Genomic DNA, 25,237 nt, shown 5'->3' with positions numbered 1-25,237 from the left:
TTAGTAAACTGGTGGGAGAGGAGATTTAAACCTACTCTTTTCTAAAGTGTGTAGAGCATTCGGTTGCCAAAGGTGATGACACTTTTACATAGGATATCAAAGTGACTGCTTGCCAGTTGTGTGGCAGCTGAGAGTTAACTTACTTGGTGTTCCAGGCTGAGCAGAGAAGAGAGGGCAGAATCTCCACACTGCCTGAATAATGGACAAACTAGGTGCTTTATCTTACTGGCCCTTGACTATGCTGCGGGCAGATACACAGTACTGTGTAACCCCACACTTGTTCTCTGTTGCAGTTCTGGGATGCTGTTCAAATACCAGCCTTCGGATAACACCTACTTGACTCATACTAAAATGGACCCCTGATAGATTAAAATACCGGTAAGCTTTAAAAAGGAGCAGAGCAGCCAGCAGCAGCAGGTTGTCTCCTCACGAGCCAGGTGGGTTTCGCGGGTGTCGCCTCACAGGCCGGGCTGGGCCCCTCCGCCAGGCGGTCTCAGGACCCCTTGGGAACAGGAGAGCGCCGGCCCCCCGGCCCCGCCCGGCCCGCTCCTGGCGCGGCCCTTCGGGAGCCGGGGCGGCCCAGCGCCGGCAGGGCAGGTGCGAGGCCGAGCCGGAGATACTGCGCATGTGCGCCGGCCCTTGGGGGGCGGGGAGACCGCCCCTCGGGGCGGGGACATACAAATGAGCAGCGGCGCGGATGAGCTTCTCAAAGGCTTCCGCGAGAGGGGCGCAGCGCGTAGGGCGGTGCTGAGCATGCGCGCCCGGGTGCTCGGCCGCGCCGTTCGCTCCCCAGCCGTATTTCCGCGGCCGGAAGCGGAAGCGGTTGTGTGTGTTCTCATTTCCGGTGAGTGGGCGCGCGGGTTGATTCGTTCTGCCCGGGTGACTTGGCCGCCGCCTCCGCTCGGAAATGGCGGGTAAGTCCCGCGCCCGCGGGGGCTCTGGCTGCGCCGGCCCGGTTCTCCCGGCCCTAGCCATGGGGCTCGGCCGGGCCTGCCCTGCCCGCGGAGGGCCGGCGGCTCGGCCGGGCCCCGAGGGCGCGCGGGCAGGTGCCGCCTCCAGCAAGCGGGGGCCGAGGCGCCGGGCGGGGAGGGCTCGTGGTCCCCGCACCTAGCGCGGAGCCGCAGTGTCGCTCCTCTTCTCCTCTTGCTGAGGAAATCCTTGTTTTTGTTTAAAGCTTGTTCTGAATAGTCTGAAGCTAGAAGAAAAACTTTCTGATGGGGCCTCTGGAATGAACCTGAGAAGATGTGCATGGGGAGAAAAGCTTTAAGCACTTGAAAAATACTTTAATAGGTGACAGATTACGCTGGAATGTACTTTGGAAAGCAGACCAGGTTTAACTTGTTACTTACTTCTGTTCTGCTTAAAAAAAAAAAAAAAAAAACACTAGATAATTATTAGTGGTATATGTGCTACAGTTTAAGAACCCATCTGGGAAGATGACTGCTAATACACGTTGGAATGCATTGGAATAAGATACTTAGCATTAGCTAGAGAGACATACTTTTTTTAGCAATTCTTCACTTTATTCTGCTTGATGATGTTAGAGGGGCTTTTCCTCTAATGTTGCCAATTTATAAAGTGGAAGTAGCTAATGCCCTTTTATTTAGGGTCTTAAAACATGTAACTCTTTTTTCAAATGCTTTTTTTGTTTGTTTTTGTTCAACGCTTTGAGCTTAGGGTTTTGCCTTCCCTGAGGGGCTCTGCAAATGATGGGAGAACAAATGGCAATGTAATACAACAAATACTGTTTGGGATAGTATGGAATATACTAGTATATACAATTTCTGTTGAGGAAAATACAAGGAGATGAGAAAGGAAATTATTTTAATCCTATGCTTATTGACCAATGATCTGTCACCAAGTTTTTCCCTCAGTCTAACTTTTTTCAAATATAGTATCTGCCTGATTTTGCAAAACACTTTATTGTCAAAGAACAGATTTGCCTGTGTCTTATTAAATAAAACAAAAGCAATACAGCCTTAGAGAGGAGGAAGGATGAAAAACTAGAACTTATGAGAGGGGCAGTGGATTCTGATATAAAGTCTTAATGTTATAAAACCTTACTCAAAGTGGCTAGTGTGTGCTTTTAGATTTGCTTTTTTATTCTGAGAGTGTCTCCCCCAACTACTTTCTCAGACAGAAGTATTCCTTCCATATTAGGTGTTTGTGGTTTGGGTTTTGTGTGTGTGTGGTGTGTTTTTTTTGTTTTTTTTTCTTCTTCTTCAAAACATTGTTGAGTCCTCAGTCTATAGAAGAATTTCAGCTTCTTGTTCTAATGCAGGTACAGAGGCAGCCCAGTAAAGTAAGACCTACAGACATGTCTGAGGATTTCTTAGTTATATAATTTGTATGTTCAACTTGTTTTTCAGGGGAAAAAAATGGTATAAAAAATGGTCTTCTCATACTTGCTTGTTATTTGGTGTTCTGCTAGATGAGATGCAGAAGTCTCTGTACAGTGCCATTTGAAGTCTTCAGTAAATGGCTTGCTGCAAAGAAGCTTGCAGCCAACTGAGAACTCTGTTTAGGAAGAATACTGCTTTGAGGTTGTTGGGCACAAATTATGCTTATTTTACAAATGGGGAATGAGGGATCATGTTTCCCTAAGTCCCAGTGAAGAAATTGGCAGGTGGGGTATATACAGTACTGAGAATTTCTTGCTTCTATTCTAGTGGCTGAACCAAATATCTGTGCTGTTTCTTGTTTGCCAGTATGTATGTATATTCCAATTTAGTTTAGTTCTATTGCTGGGGAGAGGGAAAGAAAACTTGTAACAATCAAGCATATTCTGTACTTACTTGTTACCTTCATTTTGTAGAGTTTTTTGGAATAGTTAAGCTTCCATAAGCTTAAAGTCATGCTTACAGAAGATGACCTGTGAATTGTGTAGAATGATGTGGTTATTATGAAAACAGATTTGTTCTGTGCCTCATAAAAGGAAAGTAGAAATACCCCCAAGATGTAGGGGTTCTTCCATGTGGATGCACTTGTAAGTTCTCTGAGAAGGCATGACATTTGACCAGTTTCATGTAGATCCAAGTGTCACAAGGACATTCTCAACTTTTGCAAAGATGTAATGGCAGGCATAATGGTGCTTGTCCAATAGGGCCCAGATCTTCTCTGAGGCTTCTGGGCACTTCTACTGTCCAGAGAAGTAATCAGAAATCATAATTAGTATGAGCTGGATGTTTTTAAATACTGAAGTGAAAATGCATGTGTTCTTTTATAGAAACATCTGTTAGATTGAATTCTTAATTTTTAGTTCCAGCTTTGAAAGATGTTTTTACTGGTAATAACCTCATTTTAAATCTTTTGAATATAACCCCATTCTAGGGGAGATAATTGTGGTTAGTTTCCTAGTTCTTGTTTCTAGTTCCAGAAAAGTTATTGAAGTAAATCTTAATATTACACTGAGTACATACTATGGCTTTTTTGACCTATCTGTTCTGTATTTGTGGTGTTTTTGTTATCTTTTCTGTTTTTGAGAATCTTCTAAATATGTTCCTTGAATAACACTGGTACATAGTTTGTGCACATCATTAAAACTTTCTTAAAATCTTTTTCTTCAGGGCTTACTGCTATGGAGAAGAAGCTGGCTGAATATAAGTGTAACACAAATGAAGCAATTCAACTAAAACTAGGTAACACCACTTTAAATACTGTGCATTTGATACTGGAATATATTAACACCTGCTTAAACTTTCTTATACCTCAAATCCACTTGGGTTTTAATAGGTATTTATTGATATAAATATTCAAATACAAGAATAGGATAACAGTCTAATTTTTCTGAGATTAGTGCAGTTAAAATACAGATATAGAAACTTAATCCTGCCTCTGCATAATAATGTCATTACCAATTATTAGCAGGTTACCAGAGTGTACTGGAATTACATCTTACCCTACTTTTTTGAATTATTCAGTATGTTCCCCCTTCCTCCCCCCCCCCCCCAAAAAAAATCCTTATAGTATGGTATAAATCTAAAGTATGTATTGTTTTCATAATGACCTTAGTGACAGAACTTATAGTTGAGGAAAAAATAAACAGGAAGGAAAACTCTGAAAAGCATTGTTGGGTTGGGTTTTCTGCACCCCTTGCCCCAACATCTGGATTAGACAAGACATTTAAAAAAAATTGTTTCAAATCTGAATAGAAGGAAATATGTAACTCTAGGCTTTAGAGAACTCTGATTATGGCTCTCTAACTTGTTCACTGGAACATCCAGAATGCAAGCAGAATAACTGAACTTCTGTTGGATTCATTTATATCTGCAGCTTTATTATATGCAGCAGTAATAATTTAATGGTAAGAGAAGAATAAGACATCTGTCTAATTCTTAATCTTTTCAGCACTTCAGCAGGTTTCTCTTCAAGCACTACAAATGGCATCTTTTATTAGAACTTTTAAATACTTCTGTTGTTGCTGCTATTCTCTTAAGCAGTCTCTAGAAGCTTCTGCAAGTTCTATTGTCATCCAGAAACCTAAACTTCAGTTTGGGAGACCTGCTGTCAGGACTGTAAATACATTACGTAGGATGCCACTTATCACTTATTGAGAAAACAGAATTGATGAAATTGTTAAACACTTCTCAGAACTGCCAATAATGGTCTGTTCTGTAAATTTTAATGAATTGTTAATATACAATTACCATAGGCTCATGAGCCAAAATGTCATTCTGGCCAAAATCCCAAAGTCTCTAAACTACTATACTTGTGAAGTATTTTTCTATCAGTTAAGAAACATTATTTCAAATAATTATTTTGTGACTAATATTTTATTTTTCTCTTGCACCTTTCTAAAACCAAAGGAAAGGATAGAAATAACAGGAGACATCCAAGTGAGTTTTGTCAACAAGTCTGAGCAATTGTGTTAGACTTCAAGTAGACTCTGCTAGTGGGTTTTTAATTAAGATACCAATTGCCTTATCTCAGCTGCTCTCTTCCCCTTACTTTTTTGGGGGGGCAGGAGGCAGGAGTAGATTTATACTTTTTTAATACTGCTGCTACTACTTTGTAACTTCTAGTCTTTCCTCTTTTAAATGTAGTTTGCATATAAAAGCAGATATCCTTTTCTGAGTCCTCAGTTATTCCGTGGTGATTCAGAATTGCACGTTTTTTTTTTGTTTTTTAACTCTGCTACTTTGCCTCAACAATGTTGCTCTCTGAATCAAGCCCAGGAAGACAAAAACAACCATCCTCTTGCTTTTGAGGGAGCAAAACTTTATCTTGTTAAGAAACCTCTCATTTGCACATCTTCCTTTTGGAAAAAAATTGCTTTCTAATTATTATCAGGAAAGTCTTTTTTCTTCATCTGCACTTTTAATAGAGTACAGCAGCAATGAAGTTGTAGTTCAGCAGTCAACATATGCTTGCAAAAGAACAAAACAAAAAACCCAAATCCAAAAACCCCATGAGCTTCAATAGCGACACTAACTTCTACAACATTGCACACACATGCAACTCATTCAATGTTCAAATGTGTTCCTACTGTCTTGAGCTGCCTGTGCCTTGCTAATGTGGCTGAACTGTCACTTTAATGCCTAAGCTAAGAATTATATTCCTTTCAGTTTTACACAGATAAGTTATTTAATTGTAAATACACAGAGGGTGTTTAGGAATCTAGTATCTTAACTCAGATTTTTCCCAGAAAATCCTGCCTTAGTCTCTAACTTCATTCCCCAATCATAAATCTGTTTTATGATTGAAGAACACCTGTCACAATTACTGTGGAGGAACTGCCGTAACTCCATCAGCATGAATAAAATGCTTGTTTGGTAAGTTACTGAATTTGAGTAGATGCCCCAACAGTGAGTATTTTTATACCACCAGTAAAGACATTGTTTAATACTAAGTGTGGGGTGGGGGAGTAAACCCAGTTTAAAAAAAACACCACACCACAGATTCTGATAATATTGGTACAAATACCAGTATAATATTGGTGCAACTACTTTGTTTGCATCTGCTCTGATTCTCTAAGACTTTAACATGAACATAAGTGCACATTCTTCCTTCATTCAACACATTCTTCCATTCATTACTCCATGAAACCCACCTACAGTGAAGTGTTCTCGCTTCACCTGCATGTAAGAGAAGAATGACAGGATGAGTAGGCAGCATTGTTTACATGATTGGTCTGGCTTATGGTAGGAGTATCCAGCTGGGCAGTATCCACAGTGTTTAAGAGGGAGTAAAAGTCAGTAACATTCAGGATATATAAAGTTGTATACATCTGCACTGATTTCTCCATTTTTATATGCTGTGCCCGCTATGCTTACTGACGTGAGCTGAGAAAATAACATGCATCTAATTTTCATGAAATGTCTTTATTTCTGTTGTATACCAGCCTAACATGCATTGATTCATAACTGAAGTTTTTTGGTTCTGTTGTGGAAGAATGTGTGAACATCTAGCATGGTATCTCTGGTTTAAACAAGCTTAAGCTGACCTTTTACTTGTTCATGCTCACTTTTCCCTTTCAGTTCGCTTTCCTGAGGATTTGGAGGATGACAACACAACATTTAATCCAGAGTATAGCCACCAAGTGTTTGGAGATGAGTAAGTTGCGCCATAAGTATGCAGAGCCAAATTAATAGGTCTGGAAGGGGAAGGTTGCTTCCTAATTGTTGAAAATCAGGAAACATTGCTCTGCCAAGCTAATTTAAAATGACACAGCAATACTTCAATTTTATGAATGTATAAGTTATAGTTGCCTTAGTGCCTAGCTTGTAGAATTTGGGTCTTTAATCATTCTATACTACCTTTAACAGATTAGCAGAGAACAAAATGTCTCATTTTTGCAGTCAGAATTACTTGTTTAAGTGGTTATTGTGTTCATAACACAATTCTAAGATCTAGCAAGAATCATTAATTCTTGCTAATGAATTTCAGAGTAATGAGTGCCAAAAAATCAGTATCTAACAACTGTGTATCTATTTATTTTTTACTACAATACAACATGGAACTTTTAGTGAATAGAACATACAAGTGAAGTGTGAACTTAAATTCAGGTTTTCAGCTGTTCCAGCTCATTGAATGTTATACAAAATTCAGAAGTATTTTCTTCCTTGAATACGTACACTTGTAATCAGGTAGATATGGAGGGGATACAGAAACTGTAGAAAAGTATTGTTTTGGCTTTTTCTCAAGTATACTGATTATCTTCAGTAGGTCAATGTTGAACAATCTGGCCACAGTTCATTTAAAACATGTGCATGTACACACAGTTTCTTAATTTCTGACTTCTTTAAAAAGCAGTCTAAGCACTCAAAGTAGGATTAGCTACATATATTAATTGTAATAAAAACTATTACACCAGTAAACATTTGTTACTGCAGCTATCATTAAGAATACCTACGTTTCTGGTAATGAGAGAACTCTCCAATCTGTCAGTACAACTAATAAGCAGATTCTTGCTCTGACAGTTATGTGTCCAAGTTTTAAATCAGAAATGTGTTACCACAAAAGAAAGCTCTGTAAAAGAATAAAAATAATAATAAAAAAAACCTCTTAATGCCTTAAAATAACATGAAAATCTTGTTTCTTTGTAAATAACCATTTTCTGCAGTTCAGTTTTCTTTAGAAGAAATTCCTTAAACTTCACAACAATACAGTGGTTATATTCAGGTAAATCATACTTAGGTGTAAAAAGGCTTCTCTGTTCATGGCTCTTTTTTGCGTTTACTTGGTTCTGGTTAATTCAGATAACTATATAGGAACTGTCTACCAAAAGGGACTTGTTACTATGACTAGTTATCTACCTGTGTTTTGTGCAGTATAACTTACAGTTGTGTAATCCAAAATATAGACTACTGAACTGCAAAGTAAGTTTTAACATTAAAGTTAAGAAGTTACGTTTATTAATGAGTTTAAGATACTGAGAAACATAAATGAAGTACTAGCTATTTCAGGTCTTCATCTTTTATGAGTTGTCATAGTACATGTACATATGCTGCCTTCCTGTTCAGAGACTTGTTCTATTCCTCCACTGGAGGAGCAAAATAACTACTAGAAATAGTGTAAGGCATTATCTGTCTATATAGTACACATACAGGTTGATTCCCTTTTCCTATTAGAATACTTAGTATACCTCACTGGGAAAGAGGATGTGAACTTCAAAGCTTATTACATGAAAGTTCTGTGATGTATTTTCCTGTTCAACTAGAGTTCTGATCACTCTTTCTTTTTTTCTTTCTCAGTGAAGTTGCCTTTGGTTACAAGGGTCTGAAGATCCTCTTGTATTATATCGCTGGTAACCTGTCAACGCTTTTCCGCATCGAATATACGTCTAAAGTTAATGAAAAGTTTGACTGTGTGGAGGTAAAGACAGAGCCAGACCTGTGCTGAAATATTACTGGGGAGCTCTAAAGGGATATGGACAGGAATTCTATATATCTCATTGTTCCTTCTTTGACTGCAGTACAGTCAAAAGTGTCAGTCAAACATGAGGTGCTAGTATCAAGGCTGGTTCCACAAAAAAGATCAGTCTAGAAAGTCTGTATTTTCTTAACTCCTTCCAGGAGGAAGACTAGCAGTTGTGTTTTCCATCTTGAAGAAAGTCCAGTTAGAAAGAAAAGTGGGGGGGGGGGTGCAGAGGTGGGGGAGAAGGGAGAAGGTGTTTTGGTGTGGTTCCCCTCACCCCCACCCCGAGGTAGGGTACTTTACTGTCTCTCTTTAAATAGCAAATGTGGAGAGCAAGATTATACAGAAGCAAGATTGGAAACTTCCCATAGTTTCTGGTTAGGTATCATGTGTGCTTTACATCTCGCTTATAGGAACACAGAACACAATTACATGCAAGACATCCTCTTTTCTGTACAACTTTTCCAAGGTTACAGAGCACTTGCAGAAAAACTTCCCCCCTCACCCCCAACTTCTGCCTATGTACTCCTGGAATATTTTTGTGAGGTAACCCCACAAAAGCGAAGTCAATCAGTCTTCCAGCTAGCTGAAGAAAGATATTTGGAACTTGTACACAGAAATAAAATATTAATATATTAACCATGTTTATAAAACTGTTAAATACTTGTAAAAGTACCAGTGCAGTTATTGAGGAAAAACTGAATTTTTTGAAGTGGTCTCTGATGCATTAAAAAAACTTACTGTCATCAGAGTTTTACTTAGCTACAAGAAAAAGCTGAATTGATTTCCCTCCCTCCTCTCCCCCCGAGCTATTGATTTGGCTATTGATGAATCTTTATAATGTTCTATAGTGTAAAAATGGCTATACATTTGCATTAACTTCAGACTACTCTGCCTGGAAAAAGCTATTCATTAGTTTAAAAAAAAAAAAGTAAACATCTTTGATTTCAAGCTGTATTTAAAGATCCTAATTTCAAACTCATCAGAGCTCATTTAAATATTTTCAAGGAAAGACTGATTTAATTCTAAAGAAAGAAAAGTTGGACTGACTTCGTTAGATGAATTTGACAGATTTGCCCTTGTTCTCAAGTTTTAGAACATGCTTAGTTCAACAAGCTAAGTGCCTGGACATGTCTGAGATACTTTTGAGGCTAGGGCAACATATCTCACAAGTGAAAGGTCACGCTCTTCAGTCTTCATAAGGTGTTTAGAAGTAAGGGGAAAAGGAATACCTGTTTGCTAGGTAGTAACCATATTTAAAAAACAAACAGAAAACCACCTCCCAGTCCAGGCTTTTGTCAATATAACTTCAAAATGGTGTTGCAAAGGGAATCCACACCATAACACCTTATTACCATTCTATCTGTACTCCATACAAATAACAAAGCAACATCCCCTCTCTGGAGGTACAAGGAAGGCAAATAAGGTCCATTTTGTCCTAAGCACACTTGGCAACTTTTCTGATCACTCAAAATCCTTGCTTCTGCCAAGCCCTGTGTTGCATCTACTGTATTATTCCTCTGATTGCTTAAGAGATTGTGGCAGGGACAAGTAAGAGTATCTGTTTGAGCTAGCCTTTTGTATACTCTTCCCTAAAATTTTGACAGGCTTTGTCTGAATTGGAAAAATGCGGTAGCTTATCCTTTGCTTCCCTCAGTATGATTATAAAAGGCTGACCATCCAAATATGTTGCTCACATGGATATATCTAAACCTTAGCAGGAGAAAAATATGGTAGTCATCAGTTTTGTTCTGCATTTGTATTTGCCATTAATTTAACCACCTTAAAATATGAACGCTTCAGTTATATCTGTTTGAATTTGCAGAGATTGAAACATTAGCTGTCATCACAGCAGGGTGGTAATTCAAATGCATATTGACATTTATGCTTCTAAGTTAACTGTTTGGCTGCTGATTTCAGCTCATTCAGAGTAATAATATTAAGATATGAACTATCCACGATGCATGACAGGTAATCTTTGTGCTGTGAATACATGGTGTTTGGGAGAGGACAGCAATCTGCCTTTGAGTTAACTGGTTGCAAGTGAGAAGTCAGTTTTAATACTTTGCAAAGCTATTCACACTTTAGGAATTCGTATCTATTTCCCCACACAAGCTCATTCAACATCAGGTGGTTTTGTTTTGATAGTAAGTTTGGTTCCAATATTGCTAAAGCAACTGCTACAGTCTCTGCTAGAGACTGACAGAAATATTTGCCCAAATCCCATCAGTTTTTCTTCAAGATCTTCTCAAAAATGAGATAAAAGATGAGATCCTAAATGTCAGGTGCCAGGATTCCAGGCATATTTATGCATCTTAACATGATCTCCCTAAGGATGGATCTAAACCATGTTAGTGGGGAAGACTCAGCAAAGCAAGTACGATCAGGTCCTGAACAGAAGTATGCTTTGGCGCCTCATTCACTGAACTAGAATGGACAGACTCTCTCCCTTGGGTGGAGCTGATAATTTGAAATATCTGAAGAGAGGCTGCTTTCTTCTAGTACAAATATGAATAGCATTGACCTCTGAATTGTCACTGATTGCAGATTTGCAGCTGTTGAAGTACCCTCCTTTTCTTCAGGATTTAATGGAAGGAGGGAAAAAAGTATTTCACTAACCTCTAGAAGTCTTCAGCATAAATATATTATCTTGCTTTGCAACTGGTCTAATCTTTCTGCTTCAGTACAAAAGTTAATGAAATGAAAGCGTAACTTTTATATTGGACATACTTTCAGTAAGTGGTACAACTTCAGGTTGTTCTATTTCTCCCAACTGAAACTAATGCAAATAATTGTTACAGAGAACTTCTGCTTTCGAATAATTTCTAAAATTATTTTAAAAGCAGACACTTTGTATACCATGTACATGCTGTTTCAAATATTGTAACTGTTTGCTAGTACAAGGATCATTTCTGTATTAAAATTATCCAGAGTCAAACATAATGTACAAAGAGACACTACTCATGTCCTACTGCAAAGCAAGTTTAGTTTGCAAGTCCGTACCATATTTCCCATCATCACCTCACATGCTTCTGTTTATGAAGGTAATATATTACAGGCAATATTTTTATAAACCATAAGCTTAACAAGTCTCAGCTTCATTCAGGTTCTTGCACACTTTGTCATAACACGCTTTGCCTATGTTTGACCAATAGTCAACTGGATTTTTTTCTGAACAGAGTGCATCAGCACAGCTAAATAAAGTGCTGTATAGAAATACCTGTGCTGCTTTGACTACTAGAAACAGAATAGCTATTTCTATGGCATTTCATGGGGGATAACTTATTTTCAGGGTAGTGGACAAGTGCAGTGAAGAAATGATTTGGGGACAGAGGATGACAAACTATCTGCTGAAAAAAATCTGAATTCTTGGAAATTTCAGCAGTGTGTATTCCCTGGCTGTTTCATGCAAATACGTAGTAAAGGCTTTCCCATGAAATTTAAATTCTATATGCTGCTTAGTCCAGAGCATAGAAATAGAGATGGCCAAAGCCATGCCAATTGGTAAGATGAGTGCCTTGCTTTGGTAAAAGAAACAAACCTCTCTGATGTTTAAGAAAAAAAAATACACAAGGGAAAGGCAGTAAACATATTTCAGTAACTCCTTAGACCGTTAGCACTTCAGAGAAGTGTTTTGGAAGTGCCTAGTATGTAATAGATATTTCCATAAAAGAATACAGGTATTAATGAAACAAACTAGTTGTATGCTAGTGATGTTTCCAGATTTCTGTACTCCAGGAATCACTAACTTAAAATTGGATCACTTTAACTTAAGCCACCACTCAAACTGAGGATTCTGGAATTCCCTCTAAGAAATGGAGATCTTTATAACCCATAAAAATAATGGAAGAACCCAGTTTCTTTCATTGCTTGAATTTTGCCAGGCTCCATTTCAAGGGAAGGTTCTTTGGAAGATAGCAGGTAAAAAGACTTTGTATCATAGCACTAAGAATTATCTATTGCTCCATCTGCTAAGTCTCTGATCTCATGATTTAATTCTGTTTTATGGAAAGCAAGATTTTTCCTGTGGTGGCAATCAGTAAAGGCTGCACCTTGCGTGTTTTCGACATGTGAAAGTTTGTCTTCCTTATCACTGGTAGATGGAGAAACTTGCATATGTGAGGGGAGCAAAGTTTTAGATGTACCTTACATACAATATTCCATACTGCATATTCACTCATTTAGATGTTTTTCCACGTAGTCTGAGTTATTGCAAAGATTAGCTGAACTGATACTTGGAAGTTGTTTTAATTCTAGATTATTTTTGTACACCTTTTTCAGATGTATAAAACTAAATCGCTACATTGCGATTTCCTACAACTTTATCAGCAGTGCAGACTTAAGATCTCTGTAAATAATGCACTTGTATAGTTGAAGAAAACAAGATTAATTTTCTGAAATGTTGTTGCATGTATTCTTTCCTTATTACTTAACATAATTCATTGATTCTGCAAAAATATTGCTATTCTTGAATAACCCAACAAAATCAGCAAATGTAAAGAAAAAATACTTAACCAATATTGCTTCAGAAAGAACAGAAAAGGTTCCAATAAATAAATCTTGTTTTGAGAATGAAATGGATGTAAAGACTGTATGCATTTCAATTGTTTTCTAACACCAAGTATTGTAGAGCTATATATAAACTGCTTAATAGCTCTCTCTGCAGATATAAATATAAATGTTGGTAGTACCAAACCATTAAGAATAAAACTTGTTTGTGCTGAACTACATCCATCTTTCTCTATACTAAAAATGTAACTGAATGATAAAGTGCTATTCATTTGCAGGTGCATTGCTTCTACTTAAGGGACTATGGTTGAAAGGACAGGAATTAGTAGCATGTTGTATTAGCCTTTTGTAGTGTATTTTGTTCTAAGCATCTTAATTTCCCTGTTTTGAATGCTAAGTAGCAAGGGTCTTGGTTTAGAATTAATACCCATCATGCATGTAAACGGTGTGAAAGAGCTGCTTAGTAAGTTAACACAAAGTGTTCTTGTGTCAGTCCTTGTGGAAATAGATACAATACAAACATTACAGCTGAACTCACGGCAAACTCCATTAAGTAAAAACCTGGGTTCATTGTCTGGAGGAAAGTTTGAATTGAATGTAAGCTCATTTTGTTGAATGTAATGTCAGGCTTTTAGGGGTTGTATTGAGGAGTACGGTTTTGTTAAGTTGAGACCAATTCATTAAGTTTTATTGCCTGGTGAGAAGCAGTAATAAGTTATTGTGAAACTTCATCAAATATTCATGGTTAAAAAGAAGTAGTAAATGTATTCAATCAAGTGGTCTTTTTGGGGTCTGAAAAGGATTATGAAGTCTGCTCAGCTGATAGTCTCTAACTTTCACTTTGGTTATTTAAAAAGGGTTATTTTAATCTCTGAATTTAATCTTGCTGTCAGAATATTTTTTCCCTCCCCAGTATGTTAGATTACAGTTTCAATTTGCTGACAGTATCCCTAAATCATATTTTTATTATTTTATGTTGAACTTGTTTTCAAAGTGTTCTGTGATTAGGATGCTGGATGTTGTCTTCTGAGCTTGTAATGTATTTTGTGGCTGATTCTATAGGCAGGCATTTTAAGCAGAGAGATACAAGGATGCAAGTGTGTGCTAGCTGTCACTCTGCTGTTTGAGGATGACCATTTTTAGTCTTTGTCCCGTTTCCTCCACTCCAATCCTGCATCACCTACTTTCTCTTGTTAGCTGCTTGTCTGGGAACCTGTGTTCCACAAGGCTCTATGTAGCATAGTCCTGGAGGCTTGCTGCCAGTTTATTGGATGCAATGCATTTATTTCTGAAAGTGCATTAGAGCCAGAAACTATGACTTTTTAATCCAGCATTTCTTCTGTGTAACTGAATTCATAGTTTCCTTCCTTGTCTTGCCATTTCTGGTTTTCCTCCACGTAATATTTTTATTAGAGTAGTTATCAGCGCTTTTGATTTATTTTTTTTTGATTGGACAATTGCAATAATCTCAAAGTAAAAATGTTCAGGACTCTTCTCCATCATTATCATTGCCCACTAAACTGACACTGTAACTACCAGCTTTTTCTTGCTGTCAGGGGCTGGATTGTGACCTTTTTGGATCCCTTCAGTGTGGCTCCTTTATCTGCTGGAAGGGTCGCTAGTGAGCAACAGGAACACTCCCCACTTTTTTCTTTAAAATTACAGATAGGCCATACCACCTGCTTTTGTATTTGTCTCTAATGGAATAATGGTGACTTTGCTGCTGCCTTTCTTTATCTTCCACTAATCCTTCTCTCTCTTATATTCTCCAGGCAGATGATGTTGAAAGTAAAATTAGAGAGATCATTCCTCCTGGATTTTGCACCAACCCAGATGACTTTGTGTCTCTGCTGGAGAAGGAGGTCAATTTCAAGCCCTTTGGAATGCTGCTGCACACCTATTCCCTCCACAATGAGGAAGCTGGGGAAGATATAACATATCAGATATACAAGGTAGGAAAAACAGGTGAAACTGCTCCTTTTGAGCAACCAAATTTGTTTATTTTGCAGTGATGCACTTTCAGTAATGTTTCAACTATTGCATATAAATACTATTATTTTATCAGTTTTCTTAATAATCATACTTATAAAAAATTGTATATAGAATTTAATTAGGTTCTGCAGATTCTTCTCTCAATGTCTGTGATAAGTTTCACCTGACTTCTCCTGGCTTTTTCCCTAGGCTGACATGACATGTCCAGGCTTTCAAGAATATCATGAAAGGCTTCAGACGTTCTTGATGTGGTTTATTGAAACTGCTAGCTTTATTGATATAGATGATGAAAGATGGAACTACTTTCTAGTGTAAGTACAGTTCTAAAGCAACAGTAGACCTTATTACCTCCACAAAGCCTGCATTTTAATTGTGGCTGGCCAATTATTGGAGCAGTATAATGATATTTTTCCCAGGAAAGAAAAACCATTGTTTATGAGGCTTGAGTTTTCCTCCATTATGCTTTGGGAAGCCTTGAGAATAGAGCTGAATTAAATGCTGTTGTCCGTTAGAGCCCTGAATGTAGGCTTAAACAGTAAAATGAGCTTTGCCTGTGTTTTCTTTTACTTGCCACCTATTCATCTTTATAATAGGCAAGTGCACTGAAGTGCTGTAAAGAGGCCTGATTTATCCAAGTTGCTGCACACCAATTAAGTGAATTGTACATTCAGAACATAGCAGGTGTACCCATTGGGCCCTCACAGAGTAGCTTGCTGACACTGAAAATTCAGTTGGAGAATGGAAAAGAAAATGGACACTGCATGGGAGCGCGACTGTAATTGACCTGCTTGGCTTTCTGTTTTATCTGCAGATTTGAGAAGTATAATAAGGATGGAGCTACGCTCTTTGCGACCGTAGGCTACATGACAGTCTATAATTACTATGTGTACCCAGACAAAACCCGGCCACGTGTAAGGTAATTGGCGGCGTAACTCGTGCCTTGCCTTTTATTTCAGAAGAGAGAACTGCTGAAGTTCCCAATACTTGTTTATAATGGTGTTGATTTGTTTAAAAAAATCTCCATTATTAGCTGGCTATGCACTGATTTATTTCATTGTTCCCTTCTTGAAGCAGAGGGAATCTCAAACAAGCTTTGAATATTTAGCAATTTTAAGACACTAAAAATTATGTTTTAACATGAAGATTGCTAAACGTATTTTAATCCAAAATGAAATACCACATAATCTTTAAACTTTTATGTTATAATGTATGCACATGTATGTATTTTAACTGAAATATTAATACATATTCCTTTGTAGCCAGATGCTGATTCTGCCACCATTCCAAGGAGAAGGCCATGGTGCTCAGCTTCTTGAAACAGTTCATAGATACTATATGTCTTCTCCTACAGTACTTGATATAACAGGTTTGTGCTAAATTCTTAACTCAGTCTGCCTGTTTAATAAAACAACTTGTAGCATTCACAGACTGTTAGCCTGCAAACTAACTTTTTGCATTACTTTGTCAGAATTAAATGGTCTTTTGAAGATTTAGCTTCAGCTCAGTTCAGGATTAATAGTACTCTGTTTTACAGAAGAACTGTATATAATGTAGCGCCTTAAATCCTTTACTTAGAACAGCACACCAGGAAAATTCAATCCCTAGCATGAACGGATTACCAGCTAATTAGCCATTTTATTGTGAGATGCACAGCTGAGTTAGCCAAGAGATCAAGCTTTTTCAAACTCCTTGTTCAGTTTACTGCTGTTAAACAAAACTCAAAATTGAAAAATCTAAGATAACATATTAATATTAGTGTGCAAGCCAAAATTTTACAGCCAGTTAAAAATCTATACAGGATTTGTGCTCCAGGAGCATGTATTGCTGACTGAAGATCCCTGTGATGGTATAGATGTGTATGTGAATACTTGAAAATAAAAATGCAATGGAAGCAATGGCAGATGGAGCAGAGAAAAACAGTATGTTTGCCTAAATACAGGACACAAAAACAGCTACAAATGTGACCCCTCTTCTGTGGTTTCAAGTCTACCATAGGAAGAAATGCAATTCAAACACAGGAATTTATTATTCAGTTCTTGGTGCTACCTCAGCACCTCATCTTAGTTAAAAACAAAAAAGCCCCAAAAAGCTAATTAAAATACAATAGAACATTTGCTTTCTTGATGCATCACCTCAGGCTAACCCTAACATAGGGTAACAGCCTCCTAAACTCTAATCCAATTCATAGGAACCTAGGAAGGTATAAATTCCTTTATATAATAGGAAATCTTGCTCACTGTGTGTGTTTTTTTTTTTCTTTTCTCCCCTCCACCACCACCACCCCTACCTCCATTAACACTACAAAGCTGTACATAGTTTTTATAACTAATTTTATAACTATAACTGAGGATAAACAAAGTTCTTCATGGCTCCCTGCATAAAATGCAGGGTTATATTGAACAACAGCAAATTTGCCCTCAAATAGGCTTTAAGTTCTTTATGAGATAAGCCAGGAGAAAGCTTGTTATCTTTCACATGGCATTCAAAAATTAAAGAAATTCAGATTTTTAAGAATACTTATTGCCCTTTCTAGGGGAAAATCAGGCTGAACAACCTTAATATGATCAGGATATTTAATTAAATAGCATCTAAAGCTATAAAGTAAAAAGTCTTTAAATCTCTGTTCTTTTCAGAAAGTTTATTTAACTGCTTAGAAAGAACTAATGCTAAGAAAAACATGAAAAACAAGTTACTTCTGAGTTTCACACTTATAACGAATATTTTGTTCATATATTTCTTTTCAAACTCAAGATTCTGGTTATAGCTTGTCATCCCAGCTAACACAAGTGAAATGTATGTTGATAGTGCTTATTGTGGAGAAACTGCCCCTATCTCTCTTATAACTAATTTGAGTGAAAAGGAATGGAATAAGTTACTTTTAGTACAGCTTCTCCAGTCTTTTTCACAGACTGAGTGCTGCTGTAAGACTTGTCACACAAGATTAGGCCACTCATCCACAGCGCATTTGAACTGCTAATAATCAGCAATCTCCAAAACAAAAAATAAATAGCCAATTGTACAGTGCTACATATAAGCAGCAGAAACTTCCATCCCAGTCCTTGGTAACTTAGTAGTTTTTGATCATCCTCAAACTGCAAATGTCAACTTTTTTTTTTTTAAGGATTATAATAAAAAGATACAGCTAGAATATAAGCTGTTTAGCCATGAATTCCACATTGCTAGTCCACAAAAAAAAATTGGGGTGGGTGGGGATTTTTTTTTGTGATAAACCTGTCTAAACCATTAAAGTACCTTCAGAACATTGTAAGCACTTTCTTCTGCGTGGCTCATAGGTGAGAACAAAGTTGCATATGTGACTTGACATTCACTGAAGCTAATTCTTAACTTTTTCCCCCATATCCTTTGACTTCTTAAAGCAGTAGTTTTGATAGTTATGGTACTCTTAAGCAAGTTGTAGGTAACTGGTGAAGTCTAGATTAGCTATTGCTTGGGTCCTTTTGATCTTTTTAACTTAGGACAATTTTGAATAAGCTTGTCCTTCAGGTCTTTGAACCTTTCCTTACCTTCCTTGCTTTCAAAGACTACAGCTAGTGGTCAGTAAATGGCTTTGGCTAGCTTAGTTGTATACCACAGGATAGTTTCATCAGTTTCTTTCTACATAATTAGTTTGTCTTCTAATAGTTCTACTGCTTGGTGTAATATTTAGTATTTAGTCGCACTGAAACTTCTGAAAACAAAGAAACAGATTTTAAACACTTATAGTCTTCTGTCTCTTATCTTCTGCATTAAGTAAAGGGCTTGCTTCTCTTAGTCTTAATTTTTAGTGTATTTATATAAAAATTCTTTTTTCTATTGCATTTACTCCTTGTAGTGACAAGCAAAGTGAATCGTAGCATGAAGAAACACAGGCATTTGGGCCAGGACATGGCCAGGGTAAACCCCAGCCAGCTCTGCCCCACACTCCTGGTGATCAGGTGGATGGGATCCTGAAGTATGCAATGGCATGTACCTGCCACGCAGTCCAGATGCAGTCTTGCTGCATTCTGATCTTCCACTTGCAAAAATGTAACTTACTACTGAGTTAACAGTCTCTGTCTTTAAAAACTGTTAGAGCTGTTCCCTGTAGTTACTCTAATATATTTTTATTTGTGCAAAGGTAATATTAGACTTAATAGAAAAATGTTAATGAGCCAGTTAATAGTGAAGGATTAAAGGACATGCAGCTGTAGTTACTGTTTCAAGAGTAGGCCCTCAAGATCAGACTTGAGGGATACTAGTAGAATATTATAATGAGAAGCTAACAAGGTTTCTGTTGTACAGTGCTTTTTCAGCTGATAGATTAGCTTTGCTGGGTACTCTTCTTGAAATGTTGAGTATATGAAAGGCATTTGGTTTAGAAGAGACTTCTACAGCTGACTTTTTTTTTAAGTACAATTATCAGATTTTTCTCCTGTTGTCTTAGGAAGGCTGTAGAAGCTTACATCCTGCACCCCAATACTTGCTTGATATTTGATAGGCATAGTCCACAAAATGTGTAACTAAACATTCAGGATTGCACAGGCCAATACAAAATTGCTCATGTTCTTAAACATCAGCTGTAGGCTTACATGTCCTCAAACTGTTAAAATTCTGCTGAATTATAATATAGTCTTATTAATATAGAAACTAATAGCAATACAGAAGTGAAACTAGTTGCTCCTTTTCAAAAGTAAATATTTTACTTGTCTAATGTTTTAATTAGTGTGAAAGCCATCCTTTCATACTTTGTATTGAAACAGCAAAGTCTACTACTAAACACTGGAAGTGAGAATATGGATTTAAAGTAAGTAAGTTAGGTAGTGGTTGATTAAGATCAAATTTGATTAACTTAGCTCTGTATACTGGGTACATACATTTTCTGTGAAACTATAAAATCTGGCTGGCTGAGCCTCTGGGTTGCATCTAACAGGGTAGACAGAATATGCAAGAGAAAGGGTTTATGCATGAAATAATTCTTTTCTTTTCCCTAGAAGTTAAACTGGATCAGTTAAATGTGTATACTGTTGGTCTGTTAGAAATATGACATAATGCTATATACAGTACTTGCATACACAAAATATTAGGAGTTTGTCTTTCTGTGATCTCTTTCAGCTTATACTATCATACATCAAAAAAATTGGCTAGCACTACTCATAAGTAAGCACAGTTTTTGACATAATGAGGAATATTTTATCTACTTTTGTTTTCCATTTTTTTGTAACTGTATATGAGAGAAGAGGAAACAAATAATGCTGATAGTAACTATATGCTTTTATATTCCTTCTAGCTGAAGATCCATCTGACAACTATGTAAAGCTAAGAGACTTTGTTCTTGTAAAGCTCTGCCAAGATCTGCTTTGCTTTTCCCCAGAAAAGTTAATGCAAGGTTTCAGCCAAGAAATGGTGATGGAAGCACAACAAAAGCTGAAAATAAATAAGGTATTAAATCTGAACAGTTGTAGTTGAACCTATTCTTATCAAACTAGTATAAAAGTAATTTAGATATATAGGTGAAGACTTGTAATTTTTACATACTCTGTCTTATTTCAACAGATCTTTAGGCTGTAGCTGGAAGTGAAATACTTAGCTCATGGTTTTAGACAAATGCCTTTTCTTTCCTCCATCCTTTCCTGTTGATAGAATATGACCTCCATGTTCCTGTGGGGAGGGGGGGGGAGAAACTATACAAAATAAGTGTTTGGAAATACAGAACACTAAGGCAGCTCTAAACCTCTGGAGAACTAAACAGTTAACTTAACCTCACTGGGGAGGTTACCAGTGAGTGATTAAACTTGCTAGTGAATATGGTGGTTGAAATGCAGACATGCTATTTGAATGTAGTTTTGTGAAAACTTTGAATGAGACTTGCGGGGTGGGGGGAGTCAGAGGGAGAAGCCATATTCAAATATATTTATGATTTTATAGCTTGTAAAGGAAAAGCATGCCTGCAGCCTTTCTTCCATGTCTGAGAGCTTAAACTCGAATGGATAAATAAGTTGTTTTTTAAAATAGCACCTAAAAATGTATTAATAGAAGTATAGCAAATGAACCATCCCATTTTTCATTCTTTTGCTTCAGCAAAAGAATGTGGTCTTAAACTGTTTTAATACAGATGCAATAGTAATACAGCAGCAATATGAGTATCTTCCCCCGCCCCCGGCGTCTGATACTAGCAGATTGTGGTTCCAAAATCACTTCAATTTTCCTCTTACTGATTCTTATTCGTGAACTTAAACACTGCTGTTGCATTTTCATATTAACAGCTTCTAGGGGGCCTTGTGAAGAGAGCAGTAAGTATTTAGAGGGTATTAGAACACAGTACCTCCTTTGCTAGTTTTAATGGATTGTCTAATGACAGTCCAGTTCCAATCCTCTGTCAGTTCTTTGAAGAACTTTTGGACTCCGGCTTCTGGACTTTCTGCTGCTCCCTTACAACAAGTATTGCTGTCCTTGAAGCACCTCTACAGCTGTTACAACAGACACTGACTGCATGGAATTCTCTACTCATCTAACCCATTGGCTAGGAGGCTCCTTTTCAGTGCTTCTGACAGTCTTCTGACAAACTGAGCAACTATTTTAATTTCTCTTTCTGAATTGCTACAGACTGAATTCTTAATACTCAGGCATGTCTTTTTATTCTCCTTTCTATTCTTTAGCAACACACAAGACGAGTTTATGAAATTCTCCGATTGCGTGCAACAGATATGGGTGATGCAGAACAGTCCAGAAGCTATCGGTTGGACGTTAAAAGAAGATTGATTGGCCCCTATAAGGTGTATATGACTTAAGTATCATTTAATACTTATTTCAAGACTAATTATACTTGATTTTACTTTCATTTCCATAAATGTAGTTGATGCCAATTATGTTGCCAATCAACTGCTATTAGTTATGCACTATTTAAGTGACATGTACACAGATGCAGAGAACATTCATACATAGCTGTGTTGAAGATCCTGTGTTTGGCTCCTGAATGTTACCTGCCCAGTTCCAGTAGGAAGTTATTACTGAGCTTATGGTATCTAGCTACAGGTCACATTATGCCCAGATGAGCTTAAGAAAAAGTCTTAAAAATTCCTTGAAAAGATTAAAATGTTTTAAAGAAACAAGCCAAAAAATTGGAGAAGAGAGGTAAATGTTGCAGTATGCTTACACTGCAGACTGGCTACAGTTTAGATTGCTATTCTAATTGTTAAGTAGTTCTTAACAAGACAACTTGCTAGAAGTAATCTAGTCAGGGCAGCACAGAACTCAGTGCAGTTGGAATATAAAGTAAATGCAGCAATAAAGTTCAAACAAGCTTTATGAACTTAAAAGGAACTGAAAAAGTTGCTTTTCACTAAGTATGCTCTTCAGGATCCTCAGTTCAGCACATTTGGTCTGTCTTGCATAGACCTGAGATACTGGTAAAACAGATTATCCTCCAGTTGCTAATGGTATCAGTCTCTGTATTAAGAGTCAAAAGACCACAAATTTGACCTAGGTTTATTATGGCAACTAGCATGTTAGTTATTCTGTGCTGTTAAGTACTCACTGAGCAAACCTAAGCTCTGTTGGAAAAGTTTCACAAAGTACAAGAAAGTGCCTTGACTGCAAGCCTTCCTAAAGCTGCTCTCATCCTGTTAGCCTGTAATGCCGAAGAATTCTTGCTCTCCAGAATCCCCTTGATTTTCATTTGTAGCTGTGAGAATACACTACCAATAAAGCGAAACTGAATGTACTCAAGTTGGACTTAGGGGGCCATTAGCATAAATGATAAAACAGTACTGCATTAAATACTTGGCTGATCTGGAGATAATACCATGTTCTGTTGAGTGTCAGGATCTTAATCAAAAGACTTTCTGTTCCCTTCCATGAGCGTCTTGTCTCCTTTGCTAGATTTCACTCTGTAATCCACTATAAGGCCATGATTTTTCAGCTAGGGGAACTGTTACATGGTTCTGATTCATTCGCTCTGCACTGAAGTTGTACTGGGGAGGGGATTCAAAGTTTCATAAGCAACTTCAATTCTAGTGCTTCTTACAATTGTTTCCATTTTAGTCTTTGTTCTTAATAAATTAATGCAGATTTTGTATTGCTATATAAGCAAGAGAGCGAGAGAAGTTTAACTTTTCAGTGATAAAGTTGTTTTCAAAAGAATCCTCAAAGCAGCCAACACCCCCTCCTTGATTTAGGTTCCAAGTTTCATGTTCTGAAATATGGCTGTCTTGTTTATGACAGTTTTCTCTAGTGAACAGCTTATAGGCTCATTTTAAACAATGTTTCCAATAAATTTTAGTCATGCTGCTGTTTTCAAAAACCCAAATCAGAACTGCAGTTAAAATCCTTAATATGTGGTAATCTGGAGGGCGGGGGAAAGAAAGCAACTTTGATAAAGAATCAGAAGTACTGCAACATTAATTCTGGTATCATCTACATGCTACAATTTTTTCATGAAGCACTTGATATCTTCATTTGAATAGTGCTGTATAAATGTAGGATAATTCTAAATTGCCATTAACTCTCAAGTTAGTCATATTTCATTTTACAGCTATTTCCTAGATGACGATAGCACAGACAACTTGAGTGCAGAAAACTGAAACCAAAAAACTTGTAATACATCTCTTCCCCTTGAAGTGCCCAGCTGAGCAAGGAGATTGTTATTAAAAATACTGAGCTTTTTTGCTTCTACTGCACCACTAGACTGGAGTGGCTGATACAGCCAACTCTCTATATCCTTCACTCTAACTTTTTTTTTTCTAGGAAATAAAAATTTGGTATACTAGTGAACAAGACATAACACTAAGGTAGTTCAGAAGGTGAACAGCTTGTGAATGTTTTACAGACTATTTGATTATAGTATCAAAATAGGAAAGACTGACTATGGGCTAAATAGTCTTTAAAAAGTTTTGATTGTTGAAGCATAGAGATAACTTCTATAGAACAAACGGGGAACTTCAGAGAGAAGAATGCTTTACGCCATAATGTAAAAACTACTTACTGGAGAGTATCTGTATTCAAAGCAAACTCTGCTCTGGTGAGAATTCTTCTTACTTTATCCTACAAGGCCAATGCGCAGCATTCAATATATCAGCTGAATAAAAATATATTTGGGGAAAGAAACACCTCAAAATGCTCTTGTAATTAAGTAAGAAACAGGTAAACTGCATGTATGTGGCAAACAGCAAGGGGCACTCCTGATGTTTGTGTGTACAAGTATGTTTATGCCTGTAAGCTATCTTATTAGTGCATTTCAGTGCTGTTACTGCTTATCCCTGGTAACTTTTTAATCATTTGTAACAATTCTAGAAATGTTTTCTATATACTGGAGGCTTAAAATTAACCTGATGGTCAATTATAGGAACTGAATTGACTAAAGAGACATAATGGAATACAAGCTTGATTAATATCAACATAGAGCTAATACATTCTGGACAATTTTCTATAATCTAGTTTTTCATGCCATACATTTTTCTTGCTAATAGGAGTATCACTAGTCCTAATCTGTTTGCTTAAGAAACTTAAATTTCTCACTTTTTTTTATTTCTGCCCAGTAATACAGAAACTGTGAGGCTTTAACAGAAAAGATTTTCTAATTACCACTGTTACTTTTTTTTTTTAGGATTAGTAACACCTTAAACTAGATACTGAGATGGAATAAATTTAAATAAATACTATACTCTTGATGATACTGGTTGTGTTCAAACTACTGTTTGTTTAATTGCTTAGAAAAAGCAGAGAGAACTTGCCAAGATGAGAAGGTGTCTGAGACCAGAGGAGCTGACAAATCAGTTGAACCAAATAGACCTAAACATGCAGCATGAACAGTTAGAAGAGAGCTTCCAACAACTTGTTTCAGATTACCGAAGAGTCCTAGAACGACTTGCGCAAGCATGAAGATCCTACCTTTTCTGTACAGAAAACGTGCAAATTTCTATACAGTGTTGTGAAGCACATCCTTAATTGCTACTTAATTGCAAAATCTCATGTGACGTTTTAATCACATTAAGGTGACTTGTGTTTCTGTGCATTTTGAATATTTTCTATTTTTGTGTTGTAGATTTTAAAATGTTGTACTCTAGGTTTGAGGGCACTTACTGCTGAAATAAACAATGTAGATTCTCAAACACAGTAACACTGCCATTGTTTGAATTTTCTTTTACCCTTCTGTTTTGCCTTAGGATTTAATAGATATCTGAATGGCAAGTTAGTACATGAATCTAAGTGATGTTTATATCACAGCTCTGTTAAATCTCTCCTAATGTGATCCTCCTTGGGCTGCTGTGCTGGATTCTCTTGTGCGCTTCTGTGGGCCAGTTTTAACATGGTATGAATAGGCTACACCACTTTTGTCTGTCTGGCATGCTTTCTGAGTACAGGCTCTTTACCCTTACTTATAAGTGGATCCTGCTGCATTTAGCTG

The 25,237-nt window shown here is 37.1% G+C and overlaps 2 protein-coding genes and 1 long non-coding RNA gene across 7 annotated transcripts in view; 1 reads left to right on the top strand and 2 right to left on the bottom strand.

Annotated features, from left to right (window-relative positions):
- Nucleotides 1-508, bottom strand: part of SLC25A12 (solute carrier family 25 member 12) — a 54,658-nt gene extending 54,150 nt beyond the window's left edge. For 2 of the 3 annotated variants that reach the window (XM_067299065.1, XM_067299066.1), the window contains exon 1: nucleotides 377-508. The gene's annotated coding sequence lies outside the window, so the exon portion shown is untranslated. The other variant, XM_067299067.1, reaches the window with a different exon arrangement.
- Nucleotides 509-812: 304 nt separating this feature from the next.
- Nucleotides 813-24,949, top strand: HAT1 (histone acetyltransferase 1). 2 transcript variants are annotated; one of them, XM_067299064.1, is made up of 11 exons: nucleotides 813-844; nucleotides 3,567-3,638; nucleotides 6,477-6,552; nucleotides 8,193-8,313; nucleotides 14,637-14,816; nucleotides 15,046-15,167; nucleotides 15,668-15,772; nucleotides 16,116-16,222; nucleotides 20,123-20,274; nucleotides 21,492-21,608; nucleotides 24,544-24,949. In XM_067299064.1, exons 2-11 carry the CDS (start codon nucleotides 3,578-3,580, stop codon nucleotides 24,709-24,711), a joined length of 1,209 nt encoding a protein of 402 aa, XP_067155165.1. In that variant the 5' UTR covers nucleotides 813-844; nucleotides 3,567-3,577; the 3' UTR covers nucleotides 24,712-24,949. The 2 variants fall into 2 exon arrangements, with proteins under 2 accessions (XP_067155165.1, XP_067155164.1); XM_067299063.1 differs by having other exon boundaries at nucleotides 838-914.
- The window catches only part of LOC106499261 (uncharacterized), a 32,107-nt gene continuing 10,798 nt past the window's right edge, over nucleotides 3,929-25,237 (bottom strand). The window contains exons 5-6 of one of the 2 annotated variants that reach the window (XR_010884584.1): nucleotides 7,352-7,467; nucleotides 3,929-6,074 (exon numbers count right to left, since the gene is read on the bottom strand). This is a non-coding gene — a long non-coding RNA (uncharacterized lncRNA). Of the gene's footprint in view, nucleotides 6,075-6,736; nucleotides 7,468-25,237 lie in introns of those variants that run through there. The other variant, XR_010884583.1, reaches the window with a different exon arrangement.

Source organism: Apteryx mantelli, chromosome 6 (assembly GCF_036417845.1).
Source record: "Apteryx mantelli isolate bAptMan1 chromosome 6, bAptMan1.hap1, whole genome shotgun sequence".
NCBI classification, from domain to species: domain Eukaryota; kingdom Metazoa; phylum Chordata; class Aves; order Apterygiformes; family Apterygidae; genus Apteryx; species Apteryx mantelli.
Note: the sequence above shows the minus strand (reverse complement) of the source record. Positions and strands in the feature narration are given on the sequence as shown.

Coding starts and splice junctions, on each gene's coding strand:
- HAT1 (XM_067299063.1), top strand. Junction 15,168..15,667: donor AGATGGAACTACTTTCTAGT/GTAAGTACAGTT, acceptor TTTTATCTGCAG/ATTTGAGAAGTATAATAAGG. Junction 21,609..24,543: donor GATTGATTGGCCCCTATAAG/GTGTATATGACT, acceptor TTAATTGCTTAG/AAAAAGCAGAGAGAACTTGC.